Raw genomic sequence first — 19333 nt, forward strand, 5'->3', positions numbered from 1 at the left:
CTTTGGTACAATACCGCTTCCTGCTGGTAATTATCAAAGCCACAGTGCTTAAACGGGGAGGCGGTAGATATTTTAATCAAGACAGCTTTGGTTCAAGTTCTTTCAGGGATCCGCGGCCTCCTCTCAGAACCACTGGCAGCGTGCTTGCTGCAGGCGGTAATGCGTGGGTAACGGATGATGAAAAGGTTCCCACAGCAGTCACCATGAAAATAACCCTCGAAAGAAACTTGAACCTGCCTCTTCCGCACCAGTGCTTAAAAGGAGTGTAGTGTCGTAGTTACATAGTACTTACCTCCCAGACCTCCGACCGCTATACTTTTTCGCTCATACAAGTATCGCCTCCTGCTCCTCAGCACTCCTCATCTCGCATCACTCCACCTTCAACCATCTGCGACCATTCTTGCTTCCGTCTTTTCATCTCCAACACCTTGCTCTGTCACATCAACCGACCAGAACCTTCCCTCTGACTCGAGTCCGTCAACAAGGACTCGAAGCTGGAAAGAGACTATAGAAGCCAAGACTTTCTGCGGTTCTCCACTCGAGCACCGTCCCATCTGGGCATTCCGTGCCTCACTGTGCGGTGCTCTTTTTTCTTTTTTCTTTTTCTTTTTTTCTTTTTCTTTTTCCTTGGCTGTACAGGTCGCAGAGTCACTTCCGTCACAGACTAGCCTCTTCCTGCAGCCTCAGGCCTTCGATCGGCCACCACCGGCGCGGCCACTACTTTTTCTCAACTATAATTTCCCTTTCGCCCTCTCTTGCCTTCCTGTTCTTTCAACACTCAGTCCTTCATCTCGGTCTTACCTGGCCTTTCAGCCTTTGCGCTGTAGGCTCTCTAGTCTTTTCTTCTCCAAATTTCTCCAAATAATCTCACGGGGGCAGTTTTACACCCTCTTGTCACCGTGTTTTACTCTTCCCATTTACCGCACATGACTCCACAATCTCCCTCCCCTGTACCCTCTACAGTTTCCTCTACCGCAACGTCACATATATCCAGCGACCATGGCGAACGACAGGTAACACAGGCTTTGGCAGGCATGCATCTGTCTGCCCTGAATGGGGATGCAGCGCTTCCCCATTCAGTGAAACCAGCTAAGCCAACCATGGCGAATCGCATCTCCCGCATGTTCTCTAGTACGGGAAAATCCACTCCCAGGGAAGCAGAGTCATCGCGCGAATTATCAGATAGCAGTTCGGATGGCGGAAAGTCCTCCGCCAATGGCGCCGGAAAACAATCTCGGCCGACATCTAAACCCCCGTCCAGGGCTCCCTCACGACAAACATCAACCAAAGACGTAAACGAAAAGAGACCAAAGCCTGCCGACAAGAACCAGAAGGAAGGATCAATCGTACAGAAGCGCTTCGAGGCGTTCCCGGATAACTCCCACTGCCATCACCTCAAGAGCACGAGACGACAAGAGAAACTGACTGACCTCCTTCGAGACATGCTTGGTGGACGGAAAAAAGATGACCATGCCGAAGATCAGCAGCTTTCATTAATGTCGACGTGGATCGACCAGTTCAAGAGCGAACGAGACAAGTTGGCCGCAGACAAGAAAGGAGGCCCTAACGCCACTCAATCGCTGGTCGACAAGTACGGCAAATGCCAGGAGATTGTTGGGCGAGGTGCCTTCGGTATTGTCAGAATATCTCACAAGGTGGATCCGAAGGACTCGAAAGTCGAGCAGCTGTACGCCGTCAAGGAATTTCGCCGTCGTCCCCAAGAAACCAGCAAAAAGTACCAAAAGCGACTGACCTCTGAATTTTGCATTTCTTCGTCGCTTCGCCACCCAAACATTATCCACACGCTCGACCTCCTCCAAGACGCCAAGGGCGACTACTGCGAGGTTATGGAGTACTGTGCAGGCGGCGATCTCTACACCCTCGTACTGGCTGCAGGGAAGCTAGAGGTTGCCGAGGCTGATTGCTTGTTCAAGCAATTAATGCGGGGTGTGGAGTACATGCACGAAATGGGCGTCGCCCACCGTGACCTCAAACCAGAGAATTTATTATTGACGACTCACGGCGCCCTCAAGATTACGGATTTCGGAAACGGCGAGTGCTTCCGCATGGCGTGGGAAAAGGAAGCGCACATGACGGCCGGTCTCTGTGGCTCCGCGCCTTATATCGCCCCGGAAGAGTACACCGACAAAGAATTTGACCCGAGAGCAGTGGATATATGGGCTTGTGGGGTCATCTACATGGCCATGAGAACCGGTCGACATCTGTGGAAGTTGGCTCGCAAGGATGAGGACGACTTTTACAAACGATACCTGGAGGGACGCAAGCATGAAGACGGTTACGCACCTATTGAGACTCTACATCGGGTAAGGTTCACCCTATGATTAGGCTGAAAACTCCCAAGCTAATTATGCTTTTTCAAGGCACGTTGCCGCAACGTCGTCTACTCCATCCTAGACCCAAATCCATCTCGGCGTATCAACTCATCTCAGATCTTGAAATCTGAGTGGGTTCGCGAGATCAAATTATGTCAAGCTGGTGAGGAAGGCTTCTAAGAGCCTTCTTTGCCTCTTTTCACGACAGGCGTCATTGGAGAAAAATCATTGTCTGGTACTGAGTTTGTCCAGTCTCTGTAACCTCCATGGTTGAACTATACCTGTCTACCTCCTCTGTTTACGATAGAAACGGGTGGTTATGTGTTTCTCCCTTTTCTTTCCCGGTGGGGGGTCCCAGTCCTTCCTTACACGGCTCATAGAAGGAGGACTTCTGCTATTTCATACAGTTATGCCGTGCATGCCTTGCTTAGCTTATGGGTTTCGTCACGTTCTCATGTTAATGTAACGAAGATCATGACCTTGCTAGAGTTCTGGTTCCAGTCCAAACATATATGTTCCATATTACGGCCTATTCTTTTATCGAGTTGTTATTCAGCATTCAATTTCTTACCTTTTCCTCTTTCTCATTACTTGCGGGTTGGCGTTTTACCTAGGTTCTGGGCGAATGAATGGACTGACATGTCGTTCAACACACACTGTAACAACATCAACGATTCTCGAAATAATGAATGACCAAGTCCAAAAAAAGATCTCAATGAACACTGCTTTGTTCCAAAGTCGGGATTCAGAATTCTTTTCTCGTACCTGTTAATCCCCCATGTTCCATGGTTCCCTTGTTCGAGTCCTTCAAAGAGACCCGGATTCATCAATCACATGATTCCATGGTGGATGACTTGATTTCCCCTCCACGAGTCCACCTTGCGCATTCCAACCAAGCATTACATCATACTCCACCCAATCGACATCACAGTTCCTGTCCTTTAAGCTCTTTTCCAAGTGTAGCTGTTGCTGCCTGCTCGAACGGATTTGTTTTAGTCCCCGATATCTCACCTCAATCTGAGTACGGAGTAATGCAAGAGTGGCTTAGCTGGTTATGACTTATGACTTCATATCTACTTGTTGGTCCGTACGCATACGGATTTACGGAGTACTCCGTATTCACCGAATGAGAGTAGAGTTGAGGATGTAGTATGCAGCTGGCGCTGAGCTGAGCTGAGCTAAGCTGTGTACGACGGCGTACACATGCAAGACTAATTAATGTCATATTACTTTTGTCGCGGCCCATTTTCCATCATCATCGTCATCATCATCATCATCACAACCATCATCATCTAGCGGGCAGATGTATGTGCGGAGTCTGAACCGCTTCCTGGATTTCCCGAGACCGGAATGCCTATTCATGTGGATTTTGAGATATCACCAAGGATATGGGTGTATTCCGATGCGAGACATTGAGATGAGGGGTTGGATGGATGGATGAGTTTGCGCCACAAAGGGGCCCATGCAGTACTCCGTGCAGATCAATGCATGGTTTATGCAGAGAGCGCTTGGGACGAGAATATCTGATCTTGGTGGTGCTCAGGTGGCTGTGTCGCTGTGTCGCTGTGTCTTGATTTAATGCATAGTTTCTTTCAATTATTCCTTTCATAAGTCGGCTTCTTAGATTGTATGTATACGTTTGGAGTCGACTTCTCGGGCTACAGTATAACTGCATTACGTCTAAGACCACGTACCCCCTGCACCGGTCTATCTCGAGTCTAGACTCGTAGATGAGAATAAGAATAACCTACCTTGAAGTAAGGTTCGGTTTGCCAGGTCTGAGGTGAGAATGCGGAGTTCAGGGCCAGGCACAGGGGTTGAGAGGATGATATTCAGGGTCCAGACCGACCGGCCCTTCGGTCTGATCGATTTTGGCAGTCACAGTTTTGGGACTGTTGCGGGTGTAACAGCAAAAAGGGTAACATAAGGTGAGAACGTGCGGTCCTCTGAGACCTCCGCAATAAGAGCGAATACTACCTCGGTGCATAGATTATGCTGATGTGCATGGATGTAAAGCAACATGCAAGGAGGATGGCCTAGACATTATTCCTCTCGCGAGGCTCAGGTATCCTGCCGGCCTCCATGCCGCTGTCGAGGCAGCTAAATCGGGTCACGGCAATCATACCGATTGTATTTCTTTGATGTTAATCAGAAGCAGCTCGTTAGTATAATTTCTGGGCGATATTGAACTGCGGTAAGGTTGGTGAAGTTCAGCCTCTTCGTACTAGGCTCGATTGCATGAAGGATCAATAAGCGTCGAAGCACGAGACTGCGGATTGAGCAGACGTATTTGAAAGGCGCTGCTGCTGGCTTTTCTGGGTGACTAAGTGGCCACTGCTCTGGAATGTAACAGGTCGTGCAACATGGGTGATTCTGGTTTGTATCACCTTCGTATACCGTTGTCCTCCCCGGAACTCCGATATAACGCCTGGACCATTTTCGAAGATATCGGAAGCAGCACTCGAGAACAACCAAGAGTATCGAGGTTGCCTAGAATCAGTTGCATTCCCAGCAGGCTGACAGTTTAGCGTATAGGTTAGTAGCCCGCCGAGGTATCCAGCCCCGTCCATCAACAAAAGGATGTCAACGTTCTCCCTTCCGGGAAAAAGAGTCAATAGTCTGATCAATGGTTGTCTCAGCGCCGTAGTGGAGCCGCTTCTAAAGAATAGGCAACACAATTTTTGTTTCTGGGTTTGCGCTGGCATAGCTGCGATCTCGGCGAAACAGCAGCAAGGCAGTACAATGCATGGGGCTGTAGGACTGTGTGTGGCCAGCCCACTGACGAGAGCGGCTCAGTGATTTGAACATTGAGTTCCCAACCAACCTGTCCATTGGCAAACTGTGCGTTGATTCCCAGTCAGCATTCATGTTTGTATCCACAAGGGTTGGCAAGGCGTAGCGCGGCCGAGGCCCAGAGCGGCGCTAGAGCACGATTGTTTGGAAGCATTTCTCTCCGTGATTCATACTTGCACTCCGGAAAAGGTAGAAACCTCAGAGGGCAGATCCTGTCGTCTCCACGAGTCCCGTGAAACACTGCCAGGCTCTTCAGGCCAAACCGTAGCTAGCCGGGCCCAGTAATTATTTGCAGTCCGTGATCACCTGTTCCTGCTGAGCAACCAGATCTGGCCTGTGATAGGGCGGAGATTGTTGTCGATTTCCTGCAGTTTCGGGTGTGCTCTGTGAACGACGGATGACCTAGTGAAGCCACGAAAAAGAAATTATGGCCGTTCGTCAGGTATTCATGTTTCATAGGGCTGTAACTTACTGTGTCAGGTCCTGTAATTTCAAGGCCTTAGATACGGGGTTTGTATGGCTTCGCTCTCGTCGATCCCTCGGCGGTAATAATGAGGGCGCAGCATGGCCACACGACGGGCAGGCTTCCTCTGACGTCAGATCGAACCCGACGGCAACCGAGAGCTTGCGACTGTTGTCAATTCAATCGATTGTCCCTCCGATTGGAATTGCAGGGAATTCCTCTGGAAGCGCTCCAATTGTGGGCGGTATTCTAGTTCGACCAGACCAGACCATAGGGAAGCACTGCTTCAGGACAAGGGAACAGCAATCGATCAAGTGCGCGGAGTTGGGATCGCAATGTCGTTTCTCACTTTGATCGCTCTGCAGAGTCCACGGAAGGCGTGATGCTGCTTGCTCAATGGAAACGCGGTGATGGGGGCCATCTGACAAGGACCACCAAGGAGCGTTGATGCCTTTTCTCGCCAACCATATGCTTATGAATGGGGATATAGCATGCCGCGGAAGACAGAATTCGAAGCCAGGAGCGCCTACACTTAACACAGAACTTTGCCAAACAAATTCCCAAACTGATGCTCACAGACGCTTGAGGCCTAGAGAAACTTGTCCAGGCCACCATGCTGAGTGCGAATATGAGGGGCATGAATGAGCAGGCGCCGAGCTCATCTTCGCTCGTCGGTATCTTATCCTCTGGATGCTAGCACAGCCGTAGCTTGTTGTAGGCTTGTTGCCGGACGCTTTGCCTTCCCGACCACTTTTACGAGAGTAAAGGCATGCCGTCGACATTGCAGCAGACATCCATCTTTCAGAGCTGGAGTGTTCCACCGAGTCAGGAGGCGCTCGGCATCGGTGCGATTCACCAAAGAGTAAGTGTCCCACTTTGACTGGCAATGAGGCTTTCTGCGTGTTATAGGGTCCCAGATTGTATCCAGCGCAAGCCAAAGACCGACACTTCCTAATTCCGTGCCGAAAAGAAGAATCAGAGCTAGTGATTTGGGAGAAGAAGACTCTTTTGTACCAACATGTCGTCCGAGCTAATATCTTCAATGCAACTACCCTCGCCGGCGGGTGATCTGTTCCTGGGTGGTAGTTTGAGGTTGCTTTGGTCACCACGGTGGCTGCTGCCATCGTTTTGCGAATGATTGCTAGTGACTGCTTGCAATACCTTCCAATGAAGGAATTGGTCGAGTACGTGCTTTCGCCGGTACCATCGCCGCGTTTTGGACAAGGGTGAGATGCAGTCTTCGCAGGAGAGCTTCTTAGTAGTGTTCGCCCTGCTACTGCCGGCTTACATTAGCTTATCAGACTGTCAGCCAGCGTCTAGTGTTTGGTTTCCCGCAGTTTGGTGTTGCCTATATTCATCAGGCTGTACATGAACCTAGTCTCCATACCTGCGACCGTAGGCATGGGGATTGGCGTATTGCCGGGGCTTGTGCCATCACCGTTTACAATGTTGGAACTATTCAGTTAGTCGGTCAGTAGTAGAAGTATACTGAAGGACTGAAAAGATGCCAAGACGACGCGGCCTTGGAATAGAGCGGCTGTATTTCCGTATGATACATTCATCCACAGCCACTCCACACAGCCACAGCGAAGGACCCATCATCAGCTTGTCCCGCATTAGGCTTCAATTCCTTGATTTCCCCTCGACTCTCCAACTCCACGTTCGCGCCTGATATTTGATCCAACAGGCCACGGCAGTATATCGCATATTCTGTATATCATTCGGTGGTCTACGCCTTGCCATTACCTCCAATTAGCGCCTTCATTGCAGCCAGCGATCGACCATCATGTCTTGGGCGGGTATGGACTGAACATGTGGCATTGACGGGTTTCTTCGGTTTACTAATATGAATGTTTTTTGCAGGCTTCAAGAAAAATGTCAACCGTGCTACGACGCAGGTGATGATGAAGACGGGTATGGCTCACCTTGAGAACGTCTTGCCCCGCAATCGCAACCGCGATGAACCCGGAGATCGGCCGATATAGTTGGTTCAAGATTCAAGAGCTGGACGGACACTGATACGGACTGTACTTGCTATAGGACATGTGGAGAGAACGAACGATCGCGACTATGAGATTGAGGAGCGGTATGACAAGTCGGGAAGCGCACCTTAAATGGCTGTTGACTAATTGATGTCCTCGCAGACGATACCGGACTATGGAGGCGGCTGCAAACCGCCTACAGAAGGAAGCAAAGGGATACTTGGACTCACTGCGAGGTGGATATTCTCTATGGACAGTTTATCGAACACGGCGCTGACTCGGTGGTAACAGCAATGACGGCTTCGCAGATGCGAATTGCAGAGACGATTGACGCTTTCTACGGCGACGCCGGCGCTAAAGATGGTGTGAGCAGGAGCTACAAACAGGCAGTTGAGGATCTAGACGCCGAGACGATCAAAGCGCTAGACGGACCTTACAGGTATGCGGCTCAGCTTTCGACTTCTAAATCAAGGTATGCTTGCGCCTGAAACTGACACGACTAGATCTACTGTTCTCGAGCCGATATCCCGTTTTTGTGCATACTTCCCTGACGTCAACGAGTGCATCAAGAAGAGAAACAACAAGCTACTCGACTACGACGCCATGAGAGCCAAGGTGAAGAAACTGGTCGAGAAGCCGGACAAGGACGCCACCAAGTTGCCGCGTACGGAGCGCGAGTTGGAGATGGCCAAGCAGGCATATGAACAGTTGAACGAGCAACTGTTCACCGAACTTCCTCAACTCATCGATCTGCGCGTTCCGTACCTCGACCCCAGTTTTGAAGCTCTGGTCAAAATCCAATTACGTTTCTGCGCAGAGGCGTACTCCCGAATGGCGCAAGTACAGCAATACCTCGACGCGGAGACAAGAGACCAGTACGCTCGCGGCGATCTGGACAACAGGGTGGAAGAGGTTCTGCAGGAGATTCGGGACTTGAGCATAGCGGGTACTGTTTAACGACCTCTTTTAGCGCGTTTGACTGGTTCTGAAGCAACTGTAATACTTTTTTTGTGCTGATATATCACTCTCGACTTTTTATCCTTACAGACTTGTGGTTACCAACACTCGAGAATAAGAATGATGCATGCTGGGGTATCTCTCTCTAAGGTCTATACTGTACAACGTTTGGAAGGAGACTACTGGAGAGTAGCCTCTGCCCACCCAATGAGCTACGGCTATTCTTGGGCCCTAGGCGTCGGATTCTCCTTCTCCGTCCCCCAAGCCTGCTCAACCAAAAGTTGCACCACAGGTCCCGCAGCCTTCTTTATAGCCTCCAACTCCCGTACATCCATATTCTTCAGGACATAATCCGAGACATCCTGTGGGCTCCGACTCACCGGTCTCCCAATCCCAATCCCGATCCGCAAGATCGAAAGAGCCGGATTGCCTACCGACCCAGTAAAACTGGAAGGCTGCGGATACACTTTTTTATTCCCCAGTCTCTTGAAGATGTCCTTTAAACCATTGTGCCCCTTTGCACTCGCCTTCTCTGTGCCGCCGTGCTTCACAACGATTTTCCCCAGTGGCGCTTCGAGTTCGTCGTGCAGGATGACGAGCGTCGAGCGTTTAGTACCGCCGTGGTCAAGACGCTTGAAGGTCTCAAGTTCGCGGAGGAGTTTGACGCCAGACTCGTTCATAAAAGAGGGGCTGTACCATGTTTTATAGACGGGCGGGAGCTCGCTTCGTAGGAGGGGTGCGATCGCGTCGTGGAGGATATGGCCGGCGCTGTGACGGGTTGAACGCAGTCGGCCCGGGTTGCCTATTGAGGCGATGAAGAGTGAGCGGAAGGGTTCGCGGGCGGCCATTTCCGTTGCCTCTTCTTTTCTTCTTTCGAGATGCGGATGTGGAGGTTGAAAAGCTGTGTAATTGACGTCAAAATTCTCTTCTACCCGCGACGAGTTCGTACCAGACGCGTGGATAAGACCCAGTTGTTACCAAGCGAAAACTTGCGGCGGGAGATCGTCCATTTCACTGTGGGGAAGGCTCAGACTGACAAACTGTCATCCTGCAGGTTCCAGCCATCTTTCCGCAGGATACGGAGTATTTCTTCCCGAACTCCAATTCCAGCCTGATGTGGAAGGACCTGCTGGATTTATTATTCATGACTGGCTTGGTGGTTCTCGGAGAATCCAACAGGAAACTTGGTTCAGGAACCGATTGTTCCTCCGTAAATACTACTATCTATCGGCTGTTTGAGAGTTGACTGGATTGAGTCAGGTCATCACATTTTGAGTCACCCCTGGAACGCACACCATCAAGCATCAAATCTGATTGGAAACAATGCCTGCCTCTCTCCCGTCCCATTGGGCCCGTCAAATCAATCCCCATCACTTAAATGGCCGGAGAGGCCCGCGGCGCCTGCCGCTCCCTACCCTTCTTGGACGCCAGCCCATCCCCATCGCAAGCGCGGGGGCGAGACGATACCAGCCCGGAGGACATGATATGAAAGGATCGTGACTATCCGTTAGCCGTGCTTGGCTGGAACTTGTGCTGGATCTTGGTTTGCTCGCAGCCTCGTCCATCCTATCGTGGACTGACTCGGATGTATGGGGTTGGAATCCGACAATTCGACAACCCAGCGGATTTCACCGGCGCCATGCAGGATGATGGTGTCTTCTGGCTTCCAATTGCTGCACGTTCTGTTTCGGGTACATAAGCTGCAGGGTGGATGCAGCACACGGCCCAGGTGACGGCCTGAGGGCGAGCGCTGATTGGGTGCCCGAGTTGCTGGGGCCCTACGCTTTGGGTAGATATATACTCGGATGTAGTTTATAGGAACTCCCGAGTGGGCATGCATTGACGACTTGCTTTACTGTCAGACTCCAGAGGTTTTATATTATGGGAGGGAGATCGACACTACTAAAAGTCTAGGCTCGTGCATCTCGTAAGACACTCCGTCTGCAGTGAATCAGGGCCTGCGCGCAAGTGGATTAATATCCGACCTTTTCATCCCAGGACAATTGGCAAAAGCAACGTGAAGCGCACAGAGGAGGGAAAGCTCGTGCTTATCCCAAGAGTCTGGGAAGTGGGGAAAGCTGAAACTCGTTTGTCCGCAGGAGTTCGCGAGCCTCGCGTACATGAAAAAGTACGAGACTCCGTACGAGTCTCCTCGTCGCGCCGCCGGGAGATTTGTTAGTCAAGACAACTAGTCTCTTAGTTGGACAATGACATCGTCCGTCTCATTATTGAGTTCGAGTTAAGACTTAGTCCGATGTTGACGCGAAACTAATCAATTCAAAGCTGTCATTAAAAATCGAGCTCCTCCCTGCTTTGCTTCGCATTCCGTTCCCAATTGACGGGCCGCACTTGATTCACCTTTTCTCCTTGGCTTTTTCCTTTTCCTTTTGGCATTTCTGTTTATACTTCAGTTCTTTTTCTTTTCTTTTTCGTCCCTTCAGCATGTCCGGTAGTATTCCTTCGGATCTCCCGCATGTCTGAGTCCCACATCAACCTCGCTTCCTCCCGTCGCTCCCGCCAGTTCCTTTCGTTCCAGAGTGTGGATAGAACCATTGCCTGCTATAAACAACTACATGGTGCCGAGCCAGAGTTCGTCATGTCATGGTTGAGAACGCGGCTCCACACCCAAACAAGAGTATGCCTGAATCCGTCGAGACAGACAGCGCCCATACGACTGGAAAGCGCCGGTGGACAGACGAGGATGAGCCAGAAGCAGACACAGACACTGATTCCGATGAGATCTCAATGTTTGCCTTTTCCCCCTCCCCTTCCCTGCAACGGGGTCATACAAAAAAAAAGCTAACTGCGGCAGAAAATCGACAAGGTCCTTCGAAGCCCAAAACATAGAATACGTGCTTGAGAATGGCCGTCGGTACTGCAATGACACATACTTCATGCCAAATGACGAGGCTGAGCAGACCCGCCTAAACATTACACATCAAATATGCCTCATCTTGTTCGACGGCAAGCTAACAAACGTTCCGCTTGCCAAAAAGAACCCCCGCATCCTCGACATCGGCACCGGACCGGGCGACTGGGCCATAGAAATGAGCGCAGAATACCCCGGCGCCACAATCATAGCCACTGACATTGGCGTCTTCGACAGCGGCCTCGGCAGCACCATCGAGCTACCCAACGTGAGCTTCCAGCTCGATGACGCCCGCGACGAGTGGACCTATCATGAACCGTTCGACTTGATCCACATCCGCGGCCTAGCAGGCGCCTTTTCAGACTGGTGTTCATTATACAACCAGGCGTTTCGCCATCTCGCCCCGGGGGGATACATTGAGATCAGCGACGCAGACCCGGCCGCCGACTCTGTCTCCTTCCCGGGATCGGGCGACTCCTACCTTAACATCTTTGCCTCCGCCATGCGCTCCGCTGCCGAATCCACAGGCCATCCGCGCGACCTATCTCATCTTCTCCCTTCTGTTCTTAGCGCCGCAGGCTTCACCGACATCTGCGTCAAAGAACGCACCATACCAGTCGGGCTATGGCCCACCAATGCGCAGGAAAAGACCCTCGGGAAGATGGGTCTCATCGCACTCCTCGAGGGCGTGGAAGCATACAGTCTACGGCAGCTAACAGCGACGGGCAACTGGACTGCCGAGGGGGTCCGGGACCTCTGCGAGAAGGTAAAGATGGAAATCCTAACAGCCGGGAGAATGACGTGCGTCATGAAGACGGTGATGGCGCGCAAACCGTTTGTGCGCTCGATGGCGCGGAAGAGTGACATGCTGCAGAAACTGATGCAGTTGGATGACGAGATGAAGAAGCAAGAAGTTTGAGTTTGTTAGTACATTTCGCATTTCTAAGGGGGCGATCTGGTTGATTTGGTTACATTGTTTCTGTGTTGTTGGTGGTGTTGGTGTCGTATACTTTATACCCATTTGCTCTTTGAATTATAGATAAAAAGCGTGAGTGCTTTTTTGGTTGGGGCTCGAGGAATGGATGGAAGGCTCGAGCTGGGAAGTTGTACATCCTGAGGTCGAAAGATCGTACCTGCCATCAGATATCCCATTGCGTTGGGCATACATAGATCTAACAGAATAATGCGGCTCAATTGTTGAGGACGTATGTATCAACCATTGTGATATAGATAGCTAACAGTGATATTTCTATTCGAAACCGACGAAAGGAAAAGAACCGTCCAAACCGCTGCTTTTGAAACCAAACTCCATGCAATGCAAAAATAACCAACAGCACGGCATTCATAACTGGAACTTCGTCCTGACCTTCTCCATCCCGCCCTTCCACTCCCACTCTTGCCCACTCGCCCGCTGGATCCCCTTATCGACTCTCCGCAACTTTAGCGTAAAGCGCGGGCCCAGCTCCTGCAGTCCTGTTCGAATGCCCTCTGCACCCTTGATCTCTTTCCCGTCTGCACCAACAACGGCCTTTTCGGTCTCACGCTTCTCTCGGAAGACATAGCGGTGGCGCCGGACGAAGATGTAGTCACGTTGATTGTGTAGGGTGACAACCTGCCGGCCCTCAATGTCAGGTTGCGGCGGGAAGAGTGTGCGGAAGAGATGTGCGGTTAACAGACCGAGCGGGGTACGAAAGTTGTTTAGAATAAGCTCCGGCCAGTGTTCCGTGGGGTTTCCGTGACCCGGGATCCGCTTCCCTTCTACCCAGTTGCTGATGGAGAAATGGAACATGGGGCCCTTGGGCAGATGAACGATGTCCAGCCCCGCGGGCTTCTTGGAATCTTCCTGAAGAATCACCAAGGTGGTGTATTCGCGGTTTGAAGCAAATTGTGCGATCTCGCGAATGGAGAACTTGTGAGAGTGCGCGTGCGCGGAGCGGCGGATGTAGACGCTGTTTGGAAAGAGGTTTGTGAGGACTTCCCCTTCGTGATGGAGGGTTGAGTTGAGGGAGGTTGTGATGAGTATCTTCGGGGGTCGCTGGGATTCGGGTGAGAAGAGGGACGGGAATTTCGCGGCGAGCGCTTCGGGGGCGAGATTGAGATTTGTGCTTTTTGTAGACTGCGATGGGCTTGTCGCGCGCTCTGTGGCTGAGGGAACTGATGAGGGTTTGCGGCCGCGACTGTTTTCCTTGTGGTCCTGCTCCTCGTCCTCGTTTTCTTCGTCGCTGCTGGCGAGCATGCTGTCGAGATCATCATCTTCGTCTCCTTCCTCGTCACTGTTGTTGTCCCCTTCTTTGGAACCGTCGGAGTCCGAGCCCAATGGGCGATTAAGTTCCTCTTCCTCCTCCTGCTTCTGGCGCTTGATGCGCTCAACATCGACACTTATACCAAGAGGATCCTCGACATCACTGCCCGCATCGTCCCAAACACGTTTTCGCTCCAATGTCAACGGAATGTTCCGCTTGAGTCGCTCTTCCTTTAATTTCGGATTTTTGGCTTCTTCCTTCTTCCTTCCGAACCGCATTGCCCGGCGAGCAGAGTCCTTGTTGCGCTTGCGTTTGATATGGAGGAGCTGGCGTCTCTGCTTGTTGCGCGTCTTGAACTCCATATCAGCGCTTGGAGGACCCCCACCGGCCCGTGACTTTTTGGATACCATCTTGTGCTAGGCAATCTGTGAGCGGTGCTGATATGGTTGGATGTTTGGCTTTCGACTTTTTTTTGCGGAGATATTTCTCGGTGGAGAAAAGTTTGACCGGCGGTAAAATCGCGTATTATTGGCTGTACAAATATATGGCATATGGGATCAACTGACTCGCCCTGCTGCCCCTGGAAAACTTCAATTGATCGCGAAGTTTCGTGTAGAGCGTGCCTTTCGTCCGTCTCTGCTGGGTTAACCACCCCTGTCGCTCTCTTATATTGCCATATTGCTCGTTTGAGCCTTCAAGAGTCTAATTCATTTCTTTGATCGGGCGGGTGCCTGACTTCAAGAACGGACTCACGTGTGGCGGATGACTCAATCACCGATTCGATTTCTTTTTCCCCGCCGAATTATTTCCTGCTGGAACCCCGCCGCCGCCGCCAGCAGAAGACACTTATCCTCCTCCGCTCCCACCTTCCGCGCCAAATTCCAGCTGTCCCCAGAGCAGAAAAAAATCATGGCTACCCTCGATACCAAGACCGGTCAGGTCGTTGACCGGGCCGTCCTGGACTCCATGCTCCGCCGTCGCCTGTTCTACACCCCCTCCTTCGAGATCTACGGAGGTGTCTCTGGTCTGTACGACTACGGCCCTCCCGGTTGCGCCGTTCTTAACAACATTGTCGAGACATGGCGGAAACACTTTGTGCTCGAGGAAGACATGCTCGAGGTGGATTGCACCATGTTGACCCCGCACGAAGTCCTCAAGACCAGTGGCCACGTTGATAAGTTCGCCGATTGGATGTGCAAGGACCCCAAGACCGGCGAGATCTTCCGTGCAGATCACTTGGTTGAGGAGGTTCTCGAGGCCCGTCTCAAGGGCGACAAGGAGGCCCGCGGGCAGAAAGTTGAGGTCGACGCGGAGAAGGAGGCCAAGAAGAAGAAGAAGGCTAAGAGCGAGGCTATTAAGCTCGATGACGCGGTGGTCAAGGAGTACGAGCAGGTTCTGGCACAGATTGACAACTTTGGTGGACCTGAATTGGAACAAATTATCGCCAAGTACGACATCAGAAATCCGGTCACCGGCGGCAACCTTCTCCCTCCCGTCTCTTTCAACCTCATGTTCCAGACCGCGATTGGACCTAGCAGCAACATGCCCGGCTACCTCCGTCCTGAGACCGCTCAGGGACAGTTCCTGAATTTCCAGAAACTGCTTGAATTCAACCAACAAAGCATGCCCTTTGCCTCGGCCTCAATCGGCAAGTCCTTCCGAAATGAAATCTCGCCCCGTGCCGGTCTTTTGCGTGTGCGTGAGTTCCTCATGGCCGAGATTGAACACTTTGTGGATCCCGAGGGTGGAAAGAAGCACGCGAGATTCGAGGAGGTCAAGGATGTAGAGTTGACACTGCTCAACCGTGATGTTCAGCTGTCCGGGAGCACCAAGACCGAGAAGATGACTGTCGGCAAGGCTGTTGAGACTGGACTCGTTGACAACGAGACACTTGGATATTTCCTTGCCCGTATCCAGTTGTTCCTCCTCAAGCTTGGTGTTAACCCAGACAAGCTTCGTTTCCGCCAGCACATGGCCAACGAGATGGCCCACTACGCCTGTGATTGTTGGGATGCCGAACTGCACACCAGCTACGGCTGGATTGAGTGTGTCGGATGTGCTGACCGTAGCGCTTATGACTTGAACGTACACAAGAACAAGACTGGTGCCCCGCTGGTTGTCCGTGAAACCCGTGCAGAGCCCTTGAAGATTGAAGAATGGCAGGTTGACCTGGACAAGAAGAAGTTCGGCCCGCGATTCAAGAAGGATGGTAAGACCGTCGAGGCTGCCATCAATGATCTGACTCAAGAGGTCCGCGAGAAGCTGGCTCTTGACCTGGAACAGACCGGCAAGATTGAGGTGGAAGTTGCTGGTGTTGCCGGCGGCAAGGCTGAGCTCGACAAGGACATCATCAAGATTGAGAAGCGCACACGCGTTGAGAACGTTCGCGAATACACGCCTAATGTGATTGAACCATCATTTGGTATTGGTCGTATCCTTTACAGTCTGATGGAGCACGTTTACTGGTACCGCGAAGGTGACGAGGCTCGTGGTGTAAGTTTTTCTTCTTTCACGTCATTTGCTTATAGACTAACTTGGTACCTAGGTTCTATCATTCCCACCTGTGATTGCACCTACCAAGGTCCTGCTCGTACCTCTTTCAACCAACCCCGCATTCCGCCCCCAGCTGCAGCGACTGACGACTAAGCTCCGACGACTGGGTGTCTCCAGCCGTGTCGACGACTCCTCGGCCAGTATCGGTAAGCGTTACGCACGTAACGACGAACTTGGTACGCCGTTTGGTGTCACTGTCGATTTCCAATCTGTCAAGGACAACACAATCACACTGCGTGACCGCGACAGCACAAAGCAGGTTCGCGCCAGCGAGGATGAGATTCTGCAGGCCCTCAAGTGCCTGGTAGAGGGCGAGGAGACCTGGGAGGACATCCTGAAACGGCTGCCCGAGTTTACTGGACAAGAGGTGGACTAAGCATTTAATTTCGGGGGAAATAAATCATTTCAACTTTTTCTTTACTTTCAGCAATAAGTGTATAGAACAATCCAGCGATCATAGAAAGTTGCAATACTCCGTACATCCGGTGGTTGTAGAATGGATGCCAAGATCTCCAGGTCGAAACGTCATCCCCAACCGGTTCCAGCAACATTCGCCAGTTGGCTTCATCTTTACCCCTTCGCACCTTTTCGAGCATAGAACAACGAAATCTCACATTCGCGGCTTCTAGGCGGTCCACACGATGGCGCCAAACATTCCCTCGGCCAAAATAACCCTCTCCTGTCCCCTGTTCGCAGCCGATTTCGACCCACGCAACCATGCTTTTCTCCTCGTTGCCGGCGGCGGCGGAGAAGGCCGCAGCGGAGTGGGAAATAAGATTGTACGCACCTTAGTCGTCCCTTGATCCTGCACACGAGATCTTAACAAAACTATATAGACCCTCCTAAACGCCTACAAACGCCGCGAGCTCAGCGAAGTCGTCGACATCGAATTGTCGCGGGATGAGGATTCAGTGACCTCACTGGCTGCCGCGCACGCGAATGACTCCTCGATCGTTGCTTTCGCCGGTATAAACAGTTCCCTCGCTCAGCAGAAACAAAATAAGAACCGCCACCTACGATCATTCCAGATCGACTACCCTCCACGACGCGAGGTCACAGAATCCAAACCCGCGACACAGAATAAACCAGGGCAAACTATCAACTTGTCTCAAGAGTCTCTGTTCCGCACTGTCGCCGGACCGAAGGGGCCAGGTACATATCAGAGGATCACTCGTCTGTCGCCGTGGAGGAGCGAAGACGCCCCCCGCGTAGGTGCAATTACGACGGGGTTGGCTCCGGCGGGCGAGGTTGTGTTCTTCAACGCCAGCACGACCAAGCCCGGAGAGGAAGACGTTATTGGGCGGATACTATTGGACAGTGGCGAAGAGGCGGAGGACATCGATATAACAGAGCAAGATGCAGATTCTGGGTTATTCGAGGTGGCCTATACTAATGGCACGGATGTTTTCATAACTCGTATCTCCTCCGAGACGAGATCCAATACCGCTCCTGATGTGAAATCTGTATACTCCATACCGGCAAACACTTCGGGCAAGGGACCGAAGCCAAAATTCCGCGCGCTGAGGTTCGTCACACCCTCGACTATTCTGTTGCTCCAAAACGAACCAGACCGCAAGGGCAGTCAACTCGTTCTGCTCGACCTGCGCTCTTCCCCAGCTAAGGTGCTCCGCCGATATAAGCTCCGCACGTCAATCAAGATTGGTCTAGGCCTAGACATATGCAATCTCGCCCCAGGGCCCGCCTCGGGCATTCAACAATCGATCATAGCTGTCTCCGGCAGTGACCAATCTTTGGAAATCCTCACCCTCAACTGGGATTCGCGGGGCCCTAACTCCTCATCCAGAGGGTTCTCCTCTTTGCGGAGATACCTCACTCTCCGCGACGTCCATCCGTTCTCCATGACAAGGATATGCTTCTCCAATTTCATCCCGCCAGCTCACCCCGTCACTCCAGAGACACCGCCACAATATGTCAAACTGGCCTCTGTAAGCATGGGCAACACTGTCGTCGTACACACTTTCGCTCTCTCACCCACGCCACCCCGAAGTCGAAACCCGCAGTACGTCCTCGTCAGACCCGGCGAGAACGAGACCTTAACAGCAATCGGCAGCACGCTCACAGCCTTTCTCTCCATCGTCTTCGTCATCTTCCTTGTCCAGGCCTTTACAGAGATCAGGGGTGTTATGCCGCCCTATCTCGGTATTTCGGAGTACTTACCACCTGATATTCGTGACGCCATCGCAGTACCATATAATATGCCACCTCTTCCTTCTTCATCCCTTGCGCCGTCACTCGAGACTCTAAAAACATCAAACACACCCGCCGAGTCCAAATCCGAATCCGAACTTCACCCGCTCCTCCGCGACCTCATTCCAGACTCAGGATCCTCCCTCCTAATAAGTTGCAACCCGTCAAACAACGCCCTCCGTGTCGAGCCGCACAGCCCTGATTCAGGTTCAAGTCTCGCCGAGGAAGCCTTAGAGTCGGAGTCGGATTCGGATTCGCACTCCCATGTCCCTCGGCAATGGACCGATCTCCCAGCCGAGGATCGTCTGACTTGGAAGACACGGCTCATCAACGCGGGATTCTGGAGTGTGCAGGAGGATGAGGACGAGTCGATTCTTGAGAATATTTTCTTTGAGGAGTTGTGTCCGCAACCCCAGTCTACTTCTGACATTGATCCTGAGTTGGAGCCTGAGCCCGAGGCTGCCTCTGCGTCTGTGTCTGGCGGACCCCGGAACGATGAGCTTTGATTTAATAAAGTTTCCCAAGGTCGAACTTTGCATCGTCGTTCTAGACCAATTACTTCTCTCATGAATGCTCTGCAGGGAAGGACGGGGAGTCTATGGGTAAACTCCATCTGTTTGGTTTAGTGGACTTGGCTTTGTTGTATAATGGTATATATGTATGTATGTCTACGAGTGTATGCTTAGTTTCTTTCCCAGACTATTTATCTACAAGTCTAAGAGACACACAAAATATATTTTTAACAGACACACCCTACACCCCTATGATGTATATAGAGTTGTACGAGACACCTCAGAATGATACTATAATGGACGAAGTTAACATTTTAGTCTTGCGTTTCTAGAAAGGCCTAACACCAGCACATTAACAGTTGTCTATTTATAAGAGTTTGCTTCTTCTTTCTCTTTCTTCCGTGCGTTCTTCACCTGCAT

At 51.6% G+C, this 19333-nt stretch overlaps 9 protein-coding genes across 9 annotated transcripts; 5 read left to right on the top strand and 4 right to left on the bottom strand.

Annotated features, from left to right (window-relative positions):
- The first annotated feature begins 283 nt into the window (after nt 1-283).
- BJX68DRAFT_118692 (serine/threonine protein kinase SAT4) lies at nt 284-2816 on the top strand. Its single transcript, XM_071036070.1, has 2 exons — nt 284-2324; nt 2382-2816. The coding sequence occupies exons 1-2, from the start codon at nt 927-929 to the stop codon at nt 2511-2513; spliced, it is 1530 nt and encodes a 509-aa protein (XP_070904665.1). The 5' UTR covers nt 284-926; the 3' UTR covers nt 2514-2816.
- A 1633-nt stretch (nt 2817-4449) lies between these two features.
- On the bottom strand, nt 4450-5322 carry BJX68DRAFT_118782 (uncharacterized protein). Its single transcript, XM_071036072.1, has one exon. It carries the CDS (start codon nt 5036-5038, stop codon nt 4580-4582), a length of 459 nt encoding a protein of 152 aa, XP_070904666.1. The 5' UTR covers nt 5039-5322; the 3' UTR covers nt 4450-4579.
- Nucleotides 5323-6052: 730 nt separating this feature from the next.
- Nucleotides 6053-6857, bottom strand: BJX68DRAFT_118773 (uncharacterized protein). Its single transcript, XM_071036071.1, has one exon. It carries the CDS (start codon nt 6711-6713, stop codon nt 6162-6164), a length of 552 nt encoding a protein of 183 aa, XP_070904667.1. The 5' UTR covers nt 6714-6857; the 3' UTR covers nt 6053-6161.
- A 368-nt stretch (nt 6858-7225) lies between these two features.
- Nucleotides 7226-8677, top strand: BJX68DRAFT_226793 (amphiphysin-like protein RVS161). Its single transcript, XM_071038565.1, has 6 exons — nt 7226-7388; nt 7453-7503; nt 7630-7675; nt 7734-7807; nt 7863-8010; nt 8075-8677. The coding sequence occupies exons 1-6, from the start codon at nt 7376-7378 to the stop codon at nt 8526-8528; spliced, it is 786 nt and encodes a 261-aa protein (XP_070904668.1). The 5' UTR covers nt 7226-7375; the 3' UTR covers nt 8529-8677.
- BJX68DRAFT_118795 (peptidyl-tRNA hydrolase) lies at nt 8673-9706 on the bottom strand. Its single transcript, XM_071036073.1, has one exon. The coding sequence runs from the start codon at nt 9374-9376 to the stop codon at nt 8747-8749; it is 630 nt and encodes a 209-aa protein (XP_070904669.1). The 5' UTR covers nt 9377-9706; the 3' UTR covers nt 8673-8746.
- A 1459-nt stretch (nt 9707-11165) lies between these two features.
- Nucleotides 11166-12316, top strand: BJX68DRAFT_252536 (class I SAM-dependent methyltransferase; the record flags this gene model as incomplete). Its single annotated transcript, XM_071042582.1, has 2 exons — nt 11166-11275; nt 11341-12316. 2 exons carry the CDS (start codon nt 11166-11168, stop codon nt 12314-12316), a joined length of 1086 nt encoding a protein of 361 aa, XP_070904670.1.
- Nucleotides 12317-12527: 211 nt separating this feature from the next.
- Nucleotides 12528-14226, bottom strand: BJX68DRAFT_118922 (rRNA-binding ribosome biosynthesis protein RPF1). Its single transcript, XM_071036076.1, has one exon. The coding sequence runs from the start codon at nt 14048-14050 to the stop codon at nt 12740-12742; it is 1311 nt and encodes a 436-aa protein (XP_070904671.1). The 5' UTR covers nt 14051-14226; the 3' UTR covers nt 12528-12739.
- Nucleotides 14227-16744, top strand: BJX68DRAFT_118799 (glycine--tRNA ligase). The gene is made up of 2 exons (XM_071036074.1): nt 14227-16133; nt 16186-16744. Exons 1-2 carry the CDS (start codon nt 14403-14405, stop codon nt 16567-16569), a joined length of 2115 nt encoding a protein of 704 aa, XP_070904672.1. The 5' UTR covers nt 14227-14402; the 3' UTR covers nt 16570-16744.
- BJX68DRAFT_118918 (uncharacterized protein) lies at nt 16681-19193 on the top strand. The gene is made up of 2 exons (XM_071036075.1): nt 16681-16972; nt 17030-19193. The coding sequence occupies exons 1-2, from the start codon at nt 16835-16837 to the stop codon at nt 18905-18907; spliced, it is 2016 nt and encodes a 671-aa protein (XP_070904673.1). The 5' UTR covers nt 16681-16834; the 3' UTR covers nt 18908-19193.
- The last annotated feature ends 140 nt before the right edge of the window (nt 19194-19333 follow it).

This window comes from Aspergillus pseudodeflectus (genome assembly GCF_044049435.1).
Source record: "Aspergillus pseudodeflectus strain CBS 756.74 chromosome Unknown BJX68scaffold_3, whole genome shotgun sequence".
Taxonomy (NCBI): domain Eukaryota; kingdom Fungi; phylum Ascomycota; class Eurotiomycetes; order Eurotiales; family Aspergillaceae; genus Aspergillus; species Aspergillus pseudodeflectus.